Raw genomic sequence first — 15,622 nt, 5'->3', positions numbered from 1 at the left:
TATTATCTTAGATCTTCATTTAGTTCACCTGGCCTGTTGTCTCGGTGGGTCATACCCCACTTTGCCGCACAGCTGATGTGATGATAACGGATAAAGAGTAACGGTCCGCTAGTTTGCTGGCTATAGTCTGTTTACAGTGAGTAGTTGTCACCCATAGTCTCATTTGGGGGACATGAGCGTTTGGCAGAGTTCCAACTCAATAATTACAAGGCACCAATTTTTTTTGGGTGAACTCGATTTCTAGTAACTAATTTGAGTGAACTCGAATTATATCAGCTAAATTGAGTGAAACTTACTCAAATGATTATTTCTGCCATTGTGCCTGTATATAAAGAACGTAGTAGACATGGTTCCCTCATTGCAAATTTCAGTTCATTCCAAATTCTAGGGGATCTTGTCTCAGACCTAGTTGGTGTCCCTGTGTTGGAATAATTATTATTTATGTATATTTATGAACAAAAATCTTTATGTATATTTATGGAAACATATTTATGCACATTTATTTATATGTCTTCAGTTACCATTTTCTCATCTTCTGAAGATGTACGAAATGTGTATTTATGAATTTTATCATGAAGAGAAAATACACAAAAAATGTTGAATTACTAAAATGAAAACATTGAGATGAAGTAATAGTGTGTACATATAGCCGAAAAAGACTATAAGTTAATCCCCTATTATTTAAGGATTAACACGCATCAGTGATTTTTTATCTAGAACAAAATCGTCCGGCAAAACGGGAACCCCCCTCTCGGTGGCCTGTTGAAGGTGTTATGAGTATCATCCACAATCCTCCAGGGCTGATGGATTCAGTTGAAATTGTGTGTGTGTTTATTACTAAATGGGTCTTAAAGTTTATTGTAATAATACTTCTATAGTGATATATTTTTATACCCCAAGTGCATGCTCAAAGCGCATACAAATAGACAGTTCATTATTACCTGGATAATCCAAGCTGCCTGTAAGGCGCTAGAAGGTTATAGTCACATGACTTATCCCACCGGGTACCCAGATTCTGCTAGGTGAACAAGGCATCAGAATTTTAATGTCAATATGTTTTTTATGAAGCCAACTCTGATTAAAGAAACCAAACCTCAAAATCTACTTTTCTAAACTTTAAACATACAAAATCCTGAAACTTTGTGAGTAAGATGGTCACCATATCAAGTACCATTTTGGTCAATGTGTGGAAATGAAATTGGAAATGAAATCAGGAAGCCAGCAGGCATGTCCAGATCTTGGACACACAAATGGTGGTTAATAGCATCAGCGACAACCCAATATGGACCCTCTAATTTTCATTTCAATTTGCTCTTGAACTACTTGGGAACCTGTTACATACAGAGATTCTAACAATAGACATCCAGATCCAGGTTTGGCCTTAGAGATAGCACATCGTCAGGTTGATGTTTCTGGTAGTCAACAAACAAATAACAAGGTCACTCCCTGAGGATTTTACATAGATAGAATAGAATATGTCAACAGCAACCAATGCTGATCGGAAATGCGACTCGTGGATGGATGGACTGGTTCATCTTATGAACATGGCGTTGATTGTTGAGGTGGTGGTGGTGTGTGTGTGTCTGTGTGTACGTGCGTGCATGCATGCATGCGTGTGTGTTCGTATAAATCATGAAGTACAAACGTTAGAGTGAAATGCACCTCAGGGACATTTTCTTCGGGGGAGAAGGGGGGTCCACATAAATCACCCCCCTCTGGATCCGCCCCTGTCAAGCAAGGGCCTAATCCCGCTGAAATGTTTTGGCGGTAGATGTTGAGTCGATCTCAGGCTAAGGGTAACCTAGTCTATGACATAGCACCGTCTTGGGTGTATGCAGGGAGTGCACAAAAGTTTATGTGGTAAATTATGCTTTATAGTGTTATGAATAGTGTTATTGATATGAAAAAACACACTGGAAAATTTAGTATCATGAAGCGATAAAGGTCACCCAGTTGTAAAGATAGTGTTTTCATAACAGATGGTTGAATTAACTCCTGAACGACTGAAGATGGATTTGTTCAACTAAAATCCCCGCGGAGTATATGTTAGTAATAAATCCCCCATAGAGGTTAACCGTGAATTCGTTGGTATTAGTTCACTATTGACTGACACATACGTAAAAGCTCAAACATACCTCACTTGACTGTCTACCGCGTACGTACTCCACACTGGCTCTGATGTGTACTGTGGGTTGTAAAAATGGCCATACCAAATAGGTTAATAAGTGCGACAGGGCGTTAATATTTCTAAAAATCATTTAAAAGCACCCTCAATTTAATATAACTTCTTACTACCTACAAACATACTTATGCTACTAGGTAATAGTACCCGTGAAGGTCCGGGTTAGAATATTGATCTTCAGTAACCCATGCTTGTCGTAAGAGGCGACTAACGGGATCAGGTGGTCAGGCTCGCTGACTTGGTTGACACGTCATCGGTTCCCAAATGTGCAGATCGATGCTCATGCTGTTGATCACTGGATTGTCTGGTCCAGACTCGATTATTTACAGAACGCCGCCATAAAGCCGGAATACTGAGGAGTGCGGCGTAAAACTAAACTCACTCACTCATTTCTAGGTAATATCAATGGGCTTATGCTCGCTAAAATGTTATATCACTGAACTTACGTCCACTGAATGTTATAACAACGGGCTTATGCTCGCTAAAATGTTATATCACTGGGATTCTGTCCACTGAATGTTATAACAACGGGCTTATGCTCTCTAAAATGTTATATCACTGACCTTACGTCCACTAACATGTTATATCACTGGGCTTCTGTCCACTAAAATGTTATATCACTCGTGGTTTTGTGTTCGACTGCTACTGAGTCTCAGTGCGAGTTGTTTGAACGTCCTATGTGGTTTGTTGCGCTATTAATTATCGTCCGCTTTGATGTCAGTGTGATTCATTCCGCAATCGTAATCATCCATGTCGATATGGATACGGCCTTGATGTTTTCTCACTATAATATAATATCTGACTACATCTTGATTCACGTCATCACTGACATCTGACTGACATCTGGGACCATGCCAAAGCCAAAGTAAAGTCTGCCTTTGTTGAGCCATTGCCGAAGAAGCCAGGATTGGATTGTTATAACCTGAGGAGTTTCAGACCAGTGTCCAATCTGCGATTCATGTCAAAACTGGTTTAGAAAGTTGTTTGGCACTTTTTATTTTCAGAACATCTGTGAAAGCACAATCTCCATGGGGTTTTACAGCCAGCATATAGGGCCAGCCTCCTTGGTTCTGTTTGATCTCAGTGCAGCCCTTGATACAACTGACAATAAAAGCGGAATATGCATAATGGCCGAAGCTGAGATAACAGAAAAACTGTTTTCGCGATTAAAATATAAATATAAATACTTTTGCGTTAAAAATTGGGGTACATGTTTCTGATGACTTTATCTTTCACCCAGTCGTTTATTGCTATGTTCTAGTATTCGCCTTGTTGTCTAATTGTTGGCTAATTGTTGGCATCGGGGAAACCGCTTTCTAAATGCTATTCAAAGACCTGCTTTGAAACACTGGGTGAAGTCCTACTTGATGGATCAGACACAAAGAGTAGTTAGACACAGGTATTTATCCCCGACGATCCTGCTTCAATGTGGAGTTCCACGGGGCTCTGTTCTTGGTTCAACCCTCTTCACGCTCTACACAAGACCCGTCAGTGAAAGCGTTCAGACCCTGTGTCAAACAAAGGTTTATATAATATTCCCAGAAATTATTGAGAAAGTTGTTTCGGCAAATATCTAATACATGCACATGTATATAAACTATAGAAGTTTTACTAAAATAAATATGTTGAGTTATGATTCTCTTACAGTCTAAGTGTCTTTTCAGTACTTTGTTAGACCTCCTTGCCCTGCAATACACGACTGAATGCGCATACGTACACTACCGATCAAAGTTTGTAGGAAATCGTGTGACAGCTTATCCCAATATTCGACCACTTCTTCCTTCATATCCTCAATATTTTTAAGTCCTTTTTGGTTTATTCTGTCCTTCATTAGTCCCCACAAATTCACAATAGGGTTAGAATCTGGGCTGTAGCTGGGCCAGTCTAAAACTTGAACACTTTCGTCCGACAACCACTATTTGTGTGTCCCGCAGTGTGTTTTGGGTCGTTATCATGCTGGAAAATCCAATTATCTTCATAGTGCTGGAAGGGCCGTTGGAAGGAGGTGACCATTTAACATGTCAACATATCGTTCCTTCGTCAAATTTCCAGTGAAAATACACAATGGCGTCACACCACGTGATGATATCCCACACCACATGTGAAATATCGGGATATGTTTTGGGCGTTGCAATAGCACTAGATCAAGCCCATAATCATTTAAGAACTAAATAACTACTAACATTTTCATTTCTCCTGTTTTGATAATATCCAGTTGCCTACAGCATCACACTGAAAGGAATAATGAACTTGAAAGTGCAATAGTATAAACAAAGTAAATGGAGAACAGGACGTTTTTATAACTTTTTGTTGTTGAACTAGTTTTCACTGACGATGAAAGTGAAATAGTATTTATAAAATACAGTATAAACAGGATGTTTTTATTTCTGACGATGAACTGAAATAATATTAATAAAATACAATATAAACAAAGTAAATAACTGGAGAACAGTTATAATAGTTTTTAATAGTTATTGTTCTGATGACCTTTTTTTCCTATGACTTTTTTTGATCACTTTTTTTCCGATCACCTTGGAAGATAGGTTTCACGGCGTCTTTTGTCCAAATTTTCATACGATTCGGAAAAGGACAGACAGAACTTTCATCAGAAAAGAAAACATTATCCCAATCTTGATATTCGTGAGCCCTACACCAGTTTAAACGTCTTTCTATTTGTGCATCTTTCATCAATGGTGTGGGAATTCCTCTATTAATCATCTCATTGCTGATATTCTCAACGCTGTTCAATTTTCCCCTACTCGCAATCTGACCAAGTCACCGGCGATCCGTAGTACTGAACTTCCTTGGCCTCCCTGCCCCTGTCTTGTTCTCAATCCCAACTGCTGGCTGAATATTCCGCACTATAGACAGAGGAATGTCATGTCTACCAGCTAACTCTTTTGCATTAGTCACACCCCTTTCAAAACAAGCTTTCTTTTCTCTTCTGCTGTCAAATCTGCCATGTCAACAAAGGAAGTCGTCTGCCACACCAGGGAAGATAACTCTTGATATAGTAAGGTCAAATGTTGGAGTCCGCCATATTGCCAAAGACCAAGCGCTACAGTAGTACCTTCAAGAGTTGCCTCCCATCACTGAAAGTACTTAATGTATCAAAAGTTTTGACATAATGTAATACCTATTTTAAAATTCTATTATCAGTATTAGGAAACAAAGATTTTCTCAGTAATTTCTGGGAAAACTGTATGTATCAGGTAAAGGTCGAACGTCTCAATGCGTCGGACAAAGGTCTGAATTTGTCGGATGATGGTCTGAATGCGTCGCGTGAAGGTCTGGATGTGTCACGTGATGATCTGAATGAGTGAGGGGGTGGTCTGAATGTGTCAGGCGAAGATCTGAATGTGCCAGGCGAAGGTCCGAATGTATCAGATTATGTCTGAATATGTCACGTGAAGGTCTGAATGCGTGAGACAAAGGTCGGAATGTGTCACATCACACATCAAGAATATGACAGGTGAATGGCTGCCAGTACGCTCATGCCATGTTAAGAGGACATAATGAGAGCTAACTAAAATACACTTGTCGAAAATGAGCACATAAAGTGATTTGATATAAACAGCCTGCCACATGATTCAAGGGGTGAATTCGATAGCACGGACCCAGTGGCTCCGACACTTCTCGGCTTGTTCCGCTGAAACCGTCACTGGAACGTATGTCTATAATTAGAGAGGGAGAAAAACAAGCCTAAAATGAGGTCACGAAGAGGGAGCTCTCAGCAGGTTAATGTGTACAAGCCACGACATTATTCATTGGAGTTACCAAACCACGTGCATGTACAATTGTCAGTGTGCTAGTGAATACATTGGACATATAAAACGAAGCGTTGTACAAACTTTCAGTGGGCGCTGTGAGTATTCATATGTTCCAATTCTCTATTAAACAAGCATTGCTTGTCACAATTATATTAGCTCTTAAAGAAAGGAACCATTGCATTCTCAAACCAAACCGTTAATGCTCCATATTGTTTCATTGGTTAGGTCGAAATTCATTGTGCATAGTGAGTGTCGATCTGAAAATGTTGTTGTAATGTAATCCAGTATTGTTACATATAAACATGCGAGCAGATATTTTAATTCATCACAACACTCTTGATAAAAGCGAAGCTGTGATTATACATGTATGTACAGCTGAAGGATTGTGGTGACAGATTCTATATGGTCGGTTACATTTATCAAGCCTTGACAGTTCATATATACACGGTGCATTGCGTGTTAGCTCATCGTTCTTTGTGTATCTTTCAGAGAAGTTTATATAACAGTCCCTACTGACCACGATGACCGTTTGACCGCTGCCGCATCAAAACTCATTGGACATGTGAAATATCCCCACCCAGTGTTTGATATCAGTGAACTCTTAGACCGTTCGGGATAAGACGCTCAAAGGGTTTAAATCTTCTCTCTGACCCCTGACACTTAATCACGGACAGTGTCCATTGAAGCACCACATGTGGAGTTGACCGTCTACAGGACACATACAACATGGATGGTGAAAGAAAATACAGCTATCAAACTGGCGAGAAAAGTACCTTCGGTACCATTGACTATGTGTTGTTCGGTGGATTACTGTTGGTGTCAGCGAGTATTGGTTTGTTTTATGCCATTAAGGACAGGAACAGGCACACAACGAAAGATTTCCTCCTTGCTGGAGGGAACATGCACGTTATGCCAGTTGCCCTGTCCTTGCTGGCCAGCTTCATGTCCGCCATCACCATCCTCGGGACGCCATCCGAAATGTACAAGTACGGCACCATGTACGGCTGGATAGGATTGTCGTACCTGTTTGCAGTGTTCCTGTCAGCTCATATCTACATCCCCATCTTTTACAGAATTGGCATCACAAGTTCCTATGAGGTAACATAAGACAGGTGTTATTTATAGATAATGGAGGTAGTTAGATGTGTTTACCAGTTATTGACAGATGAGGACAGCGTCGGAACTCATGCTGTCGACATGGGAAATATGTGCAGCTATACTTGATAGCATGCTTGTTTATCTATGACTATAGATATGCTGCAAACATCTGTTTTATCATATATGCGATGAAAATAGTTATACTCTACAAATAACGCACATATAAGGAAAGTTAGCATCAACTCTGTAAATATTGTCAAAGTTATAAATATATTATCTATGCATTATTATAGATACTTCGCAAAATGATCAAAGGCACCGACTTTATCAAACATAAGCTTCCTCGTGCTTTAGCGATAACAGTTCATGATAAAACTACAATTTATTACTCTACTCTGGGATTAGAGCAAACCTTATTTCTAAATAAAGATATACTGAGGGAAACAAATTAGGGAACACCACTTCATTGCAGCGTTCCTATATTCATTCTCAGATTTTCTCCCACAGCGCTATTCAAAGCTGGTGATGAAACCTGGAAACTATTAAAGGGCCTTTTGAATTTTTTGTGTTCCTTATTTGTTTCTCTCAGTATATGACTAGAGCCAAACAATTAATTGATTTTTCTTACAGCATTTACTGTTAATATGTTTTGTAAAGCGATACCGACACTTCCCTTTACTCAGAGACCATGTGATAGATCTATTATATGGTCTCTGCATTACTGAAGTCCTGAATGAAATGTGACATGTGTCAGTTGTTACTTATACCCAGTGACGTAAGAACCTGGAGCATGTGGCATTGGTTAGTTTTCAACTCCTTTGTGTCTGGTCCCAGCCGTAACACTTATCATTCAACCGTAACTCGTATCATTCAGCCGTAACAAGGCGCAGATTGTTCGAAATTGTTTTATCAGCTGGCGAAAGAAATAGTCAAATGTTGAAATATGAAACCGCCAAAATACTGAAATCTCATGAAAACATTTTGAAAGCTGAACTTTTTTCACGAAACGAAATTGGCTGTGCAATTAATGTTGCCTTTCATGGATGTAATGCAGGGTTCAGCCTTGGTCGCTCTGAGGATTGAGGCCCTGCGAGTAAAAACGACTTTTAAAGAGGGTATTAAATATCTTCTGAGGTAGTTGCCTGCTCATGTTTGTGTAATTCGTGTAGTTGATTTGGATATAATTACACGACAGTCTGGAACCAGAGACCATAAAACAATATTAATTGTATTAATTATTATATTTTCTTTGATGAAACAAATACGTTGTAAACGATTCGGATCACTTGACATTAAGCTACAGTGCACATCATTTCCGTGTCGTGTGAAAGCAATGTTTCGTGTGAAACATGGTCATGCTGGTGAACGAGCGAACTCGAAATAACGCCGATCAGTTCTGTTATATGCCAGCATGCCAGCTGGAGGCGGGAGGTGATGTAGGTTAAGACGTTTACCCCTGGTTTAACCCACGAACAATTGCATGGTGCACACAGACACAAGTGCATGATAACATATGCTGGAAACCCAGCCGTGCCGCCAGTGTATACATAGTGGAGTGACTGTACAAGTAGACGGAGTACGACATCTGAAATGAAGCCTAGCGTGTATATTTCCTTCAGCATTTTCCTTTATTAGTCCTACACCTAGACGTGTATTTTACGACATTAAAATCAGTTCGAGCCACCTCAGTTGACAGGAATGAGGACAAATCTATAAATAACAAGGCTTGCGTAATGCACGTGTAATCCACGCAAGGCGTGATACTTGCGATTGTTCATGACCGCGAATGCAATTTATTCCATAAGGCGTGATACTTGTGATTGTTCAAGGACCGCGTAATGCACGGGTTTTCCATGCAAGGCGTGATACCTGCAATTGTTCAAGGACCGCGTAATGCACGTGTATTCCATGCAAGGCGTGATACCTGCGATTGTTCAAGGACCGCGTCATGCACGTGTATTTATTCCATACAAGGCGTGATACCTGCATTGTCCAAGGACCGCGTAATGCACGGGTTTTCCATGCAAGGCGTGATATCTGCGATTGTTCAAGAACCGCGTAATGCACGTGTATTTATTCCATGTAAGGCGTGATACTTGTGATTGTCCAAGTGCCGCGTAATGCACGGGTTTTCCATGCAAGGCGTGATATCTGCGATTGTTCAAGGACCGCGTAATGCACGTGTATTTATTCCATGCAAGGCGTGATACTTGTGATTGTTCAAGGACCGCGTAATGCACGGGTTTTCCATGCAAGGCGTGATATCTGCGATTGTTCAAGGACCGCGTAATGCACGTGTATTCCATGCAAGGCATGATACCTGCGATTGTTCAAGGACCGTGTAATGCACGTGTATTTATTCCATGTAAGGCGTGATATCTGCGATTGTTCAAGGACCGCGTAATGCACGTGTATTTATTCCATGCAAGGCGTGATACTTGTGATTGTTCAAGGGCCGCCTAATGCACGTGTCCCACGCAAGGCGTGATACTTGTGATAATGAAGACAATATATGAATAGACCAAAATATATACTATGACATATATGACATCAATGTCATCAGTGTGTGTGTGTGTGTGTGTGTGTGTGTGTGTGTGTGTGTTCTCTGTATATATTACTTTATTGAATAAAATGATTATGTAATACATTTCATAAACTATACTATATAGTTAGTGTATTCCTTTATATTCTGTATTGTAACAAACCTTCGGTGTTACTCCTTCACAACTGAATACAGGTATCACACTTTGCATGGAATACACGTGCTCGGTCCTTTAAACATTGGGTCTGTGATGCATAAATTCGGATTCAAATGAACTCCACGTGTTAAAAAGAGGACATCTCAGTTAACAAGAGGTTCCAGCTGTTCTTGGACTATCGGGAACCAGTTGAACAAACATTAAAAACTGTCCGTTCGTGGTATGCCTGGACATCTGACTGGGAATCTTGAACGTGTTCATGGGCAGGATTGTTGAATTTATTCTGAATGTAATCTGGGTTGTTTGTCTGAGTGTTTGTATAAAGATTGAACGAATCTGTGACAAATACGAGCGCGGGCCACGTTATATCGTTAATCACAATAGTTCGAACATATACATTGTGGGGATTATTCTTGAAGAAGTTGGGTATGGTTGCCATAGAAACAGAAATTGGGTTTGACCCCCTTGAACCTAGCTGCTAACTGAACCGAAGCTGTTAAACTCTTTCTTCCATTTAATCGCTGTTTTAACTCTTTTAATCTGCGTGCATGTAGTTCATTCAAAGGCGAGGTCAAGGCCACGTCGCGTCGTTAGGTAATTATATAACTCTGGTAGAGAGCGTGGAAGCCGATATGGTCTTGAGGACGGGATGTTTTTCGCGCACGACTGACTCCGTCCCAAATTTGACATTGCCATGAAAAATAATCGTGATTTAGTTTGTTAATACAACACACGTGTCGGTATTTACGCCAGCACACGATTCTAACAAACCCCACATTATACGCTACTGTTATCTACAGATATACACGCATGTACTCACACACTTAAACACTCACATAATACTCTCTCTTTCATTCTTTCGCTCGCTATTTCTCTTTCATGAATCGGATTGGGTATTGAGAAGCAACACTGAAAAGAGTTGCGTCCCTTAATCATATCAGAATCCACTGGTTTGTAAGTTCGAATACCTATATCGGCCCGATTATGATCCCTTATCCGCGCGGTACAACCTATACTGGTCACTTGTGTTTGGATATTACCTTGATGCGTTCAGGCCAATATTTACTGGACAAAATAAGTTAGGGATATTGGTATTTTATGATTGATATTTTATCAGAGTGTCAATGAATAAATAGATCATTATTCATAATTTCAAAATTTACATATAACCCTAACTATTTTTGTCCAGTATATGATCTCAACAGTATAATCCTATATGCCTCATATAAAGTGCTGACGCGTTTGATCAAGGACGCCGTTGTTTAGAATTACGCAACTTTACTAGGATATGATCGGAAGCGTTGCTCCGATCGTAACCTTAGGCTTATCAGCACCGACCGGTTAAGATCGGAGTTAGAACTGGTCGTCAGCAACCCCACGGGATTTAGTGGTCAAGCTTGCTAACTTGGTTGAATTGGGTATATCGATGCTCACGATGTCAATCACTGCATTGTTTGGTCCAGGCTCGATTATTTACAGACAGCCGTCAAATAGGTGGGACACCGCTGAGTATGGCGTTAAAAGGCAAAAATACAGCTAAGAGCCCGTCAGTGACAATCTATACCTTGATGCCAGGTTTTGTTTTGCGTTACAAGCCCCTGTGAAACAACTAACAAACTCTATCAGCCCCTCGCGTGGACGTCGGTAAACTTGATAAACGTCTACACCGTAGTCACCAACATTAATCTAATGACAAGCAGATTATTTACAGGAAAATGTATCCACCAAATCCGTTTTGAGTGGCAATTTTGCTATAATAACCCGTTTCGTTTTATGGATAACAATTTATTATTCTTTTTCACGACGTTTCAGAGCTAATTCTTGCTCCTTCATCAGGTGAATCATCATTCTGATGAGTGAGTGAGTTTAGTTTTAGGCCGCACTCAGCAATAGTCCAGCTATATGACGGAGGTCTGTAAATAATCGAGTCTTGACCAGATAATCCAGTGATCAACAGCATGAGCATCGATCTTCGCAATTGGGATACGATGACATGTGTCAACCAAGTCAGCGAGCCTGGCCACCCGATCGCGTTAGTCGCCTCTTACGACAAGCATGGGTTACTGAAGATCAATTCTAACCGGAATTTCACGGGTCCATTCTGATGAAGGAGCAAGCGTTAGCCCTGAAATGTCGAGATAAAGGTCGTGTCGTGTTGCCATCATCCAGTCCTTCAATACCTCCAAAAGGAGTTTATTTGTAAGGAGGCCAAGGGCCCATATACTACTCCTATGCTGATGATAATTAGCGTGTCAATGCCTTCACCCCAGATACAGTGGCAGCTACGTTCAAGAACATTGAAAACAGCACGACCCAGATAAAAACATGGATGACAAGTGAAAACATAACAATAGGTTCCTTACAGTTTACTTTTTCTCGTTTGGTGAAGAATCTTGGAGTATGGGTTGAGTCTGATCTCTCCATGGATGTTGCCAGACTGTGTAAAACCTGCTACTTCCATTTACGCAGAATTGGGAACATCTGGAAGTTCATCACAAAAGAAAGTGCGAAGATTCTAGTCAGATGTTTAATTTCCTCCAGACTAGATTACTCCAAAGGACTACTTGTAGGTCTCAACAGGGTTCAGCTTAAAGACTGCAGAAAATACAGAATACGGCTACCCGCATCATTTCGCTACAGTCAAAATCATGTCACATGACTCCAGTCCTCAAATCACTTCATTGGCTTCCCATTGAATCACGTATCAACTTTAAAGTTTTCTGCACTGTCTACAAAAGCCTCCACAACCAAGCCCCATCTTACCTCACTGACTTGATCACTGTATACACACCAGCCAGAACTCTTCATCTCAAACCAGCTTCTACTTACTGTACCAACTTTCCGACTTTGGTAAACGATCGTTCTTTCATGCAGCCCCAAGACTATGGAATTCACTGCCAGTCCACATAAAGACTCTGATTCTCTAACAGCTTTCAAATCACAACTGAAGACTTATCTTTCCTCCCCTGTATATAACTGACTCTCTCTCTCTCTTTCCCATGCGCTTTGAGCATGCTGTGGATTATAGCGCATAACAAATGGCCTTTATTATTATTGTTTATAAAGAATAAAAATAAGTTGTTATCCATTAAACGAAACGCCTAACGTCTAAGTGCCTTTCAAGAACCTGTTTCGTTTCGCAATTAATTCTATATATTTATTATTTTCATCGTTGTCGCGGAAGAGTTGAACGTAGCTAATCGCGTTGTTTTCTTTACACATACGACGATCCATCTGTGTATATCTTGTACCTATTTCCCTCGCTGCTGTCAACTTTTTACGTTTGACCTTGTCATGTGCCACAATTCCATGTACCCTGAACAGTAGGCCATGGATTAGACTGACTTAGCCCTGAAAATATATAATTTGGATACAAACAAAGCACTTCATTCAAATTGAAAATGAGTCCCAGTGAGGTGAGAGATTCAGAAAAGAGGTCTTTGACCCTTAGGAGAATCAAGACTTGTTTATTTAGGGCTGGGTGGAAGGGGAAATAATATGGTTCAGGCACTGTGAGGCAGACAAGCCATGGGCATGTACATCACTCTTCATGTCACTGTTACCCTCGGTGAGGGCCGAGTGGTGATCAGAGTTGGAATGGCACCAACCCATGCTTGTCCTGATGACTTGGCCGATGCATGTAATCGTATTCCAATTAGGTATATTGGTGCTCATGATGTCAGTCACTGGATTGTGTGGTCCAGACTCGATCATTTGCAAGCCATCGTCATGTGGATGGAATGTTGTTGAATCAGCGTTAAACAACAATTTACACCTGAACCACAACATCGCCAAGGTGATGTCAAATGGTTTCGGGTTAAATGTTATTGCACTCATATAGTTGCAAACCGTGAAGATCCGAGTTAGAACGGTCTTCAGTAGCCAATGCTTATCGTAAGAGGCGACTAACGGGATCGGGTGGTCAGGCTCGCTGACTTGGATGACACATGTCATCGTATCCCAATTGCGTAGACCGATGCTCATGATAATGATCACTGGATTGTCTGGTCCAGTGTCGGTTATTTACAGACCGCTGCCATATAGCTTGAATAATGCCAAGTGCGGTTTTATACAACAACCAAGCAAACACCACATAGTTGCCCGTGAGAAACGTATTATTTTAGCAGGGATGGGAATGGTTTGGGCGGGGCGTGGCAACTGGGGTGAGCGCTGAGATATCGCATCCCGTGGCCCATGAATGTTGAAACTGAAATGGTTCATCACAAGGTCCAATTGTTATAATTATCAAGATAAGAACAGGAAGACGTCAGTAACTAGAGACTCGGAAACTTGCGATAGTATAAGGTTTCATTCAGATTGTTAGATTTTAACTTACTATTCCCTACGTGGAGTCTGGTAATTCGTCTTAAGATATCTCCTCCCCTTGACCCTAATGAAAGTTGTGTATCAGAGCCCAGCAGGCGACTATTTAAGTTTATCTGATTAATGTCACACGTTAATTGGGGTCACAATATATTCTTATCACAGACACACAGCATAACAATGACTGGAGTCTAAGCCGATTTGTGTCGAGACGACAGTTTCAGATAAAATGTTTCTCAAAATGTATGTTGGCGAAGAGGCAACTGACAGGCGTTGACTTTCACTAGTCGAGACCCTATAATTCGATATGTGAAGTTGCAACATGTTGGAGCAGGCTCTACGCCAACACACTCAGCTTCAGCTGTCTGGGTCGTCACCGTCACTGCGGAATATCTGTATCTGATTGAACCCAAACAAGCATGATAAAAACAGACAAGTCTAACGTGTTATATTCACACGCATTACATTAAAAATAGGCGCAGTATCATAATTTATCTTTAGGTCTGTACAACGTCGGGGTGTTAGGGGGGTCTAGTCGTTAAGCGTTCGCTCGTTACGCCGAAGACCCGGATTCGATTTCCCTCATGGGTATGTGATGTGTGAAGCCCATTTCTTGTGTTCCCTACTTGACATTACAGGAATGGTGCCAAAGCGGCGTAAAATCGTACTCATTCACACTACAATACTTCTTTATTTCGTGAAGCGGCGGTGGGTTAGCCTAGTAGTTAAAGCGTTCGCTCGTCACGCCGAAGGCCTGGGTTCGATTCCCCACAGGGGCTAAATGTGTGAAGCCTATTTTTGGTGTCCCCGCCGTGATGTTGCTGGAATATTGCTAAACGAGGCTTAAAACCCAATTCACTCACTCACTCATTATTTCCTGAAAATATGCTATTTCTTGATAAAACAATTACTGGTCGGTCAGTATATTAATGTTAAACTGTGGATTGGTATCTCAGATGTCTAGCACTATAGCTTCAGCCCGGAATGGACAGACACGCACGAACACGCTCACGCACACACACACACACACATGCTCGTCACTACATTAGTGCAATAATCTTCAATGCGATGTGAATCCCCATTTCATCTCGTCCCATCTCCTCTGTTACCTGGGGCGGTGGGGTAGTCTAGTTGTTAAGGCGTTGGCTCGTCACGCCAAAGACCCGGGTTCGAATCCCCACATGGGTAGAATGAGTGAAGCCCATTTCTGGTGTCCCTTGCAGTGATGTTGCTGGAATATTGCTAAAAGCGGCGTAAAACCAAACTCAGTCAGTCAGTCAGTCCTCTGTTACCTTGGATATCGTACTTTCATAAGTAGTTTGAGCGCTTATATCCCCGTAACATTGATTCCATTTGATAAATAACTCCAGCACTGCATGTACCTGGTGTAAAGTTGGCACAACAACATCACTACTTGAGGCGGTACCAAGCACAGAGATGTATTTCATACACAAATAGTGGATGTCTGCATGTAGGGTGTCGCAAAACAGCTATATAATTTTATATTTAAAAATCAGTGGTAGTTATCTTCAAAACGAATATAAACGCAA

At 41.0% G+C, this 15,622-nt stretch overlaps 1 protein-coding gene across 1 annotated transcript in view; it reads left to right on the top strand.

The window, feature by feature from the left end:
• The first annotated feature begins 5,737 nt into the window (after positions 1-5,737).
• LOC124278449 (sodium-coupled monocarboxylate transporter 1-like) overlaps positions 5,738-15,622 on the top strand; it is a 37,317-nt gene continuing 27,432 nt past the window's right edge. Inside the window, exons 1-2 of the mRNA XM_046714152.1 lie at positions 5,738-6,047; positions 6,442-7,050. Coding sequence (XP_046570108.1) covers positions 6,679-7,050 — 372 coding nt within the window. The 5' untranslated portion in view covers positions 5,738-6,047; positions 6,442-6,678. The remainder of the gene's footprint in view (positions 6,048-6,441; positions 7,051-15,622) is intronic.

This window comes from Haliotis rubra, unplaced genomic scaffold, assembly GCF_003918875.1.
Source record: "Haliotis rubra isolate DU_JTF1 unplaced genomic scaffold, ASM391887v1 Scf237, whole genome shotgun sequence".
Taxonomy (NCBI): domain Eukaryota; kingdom Metazoa; phylum Mollusca; class Gastropoda; order Lepetellida; family Haliotidae; genus Haliotis; species Haliotis rubra.
This window is presented reverse-complemented; position numbering and strand designations above follow the sequence as displayed.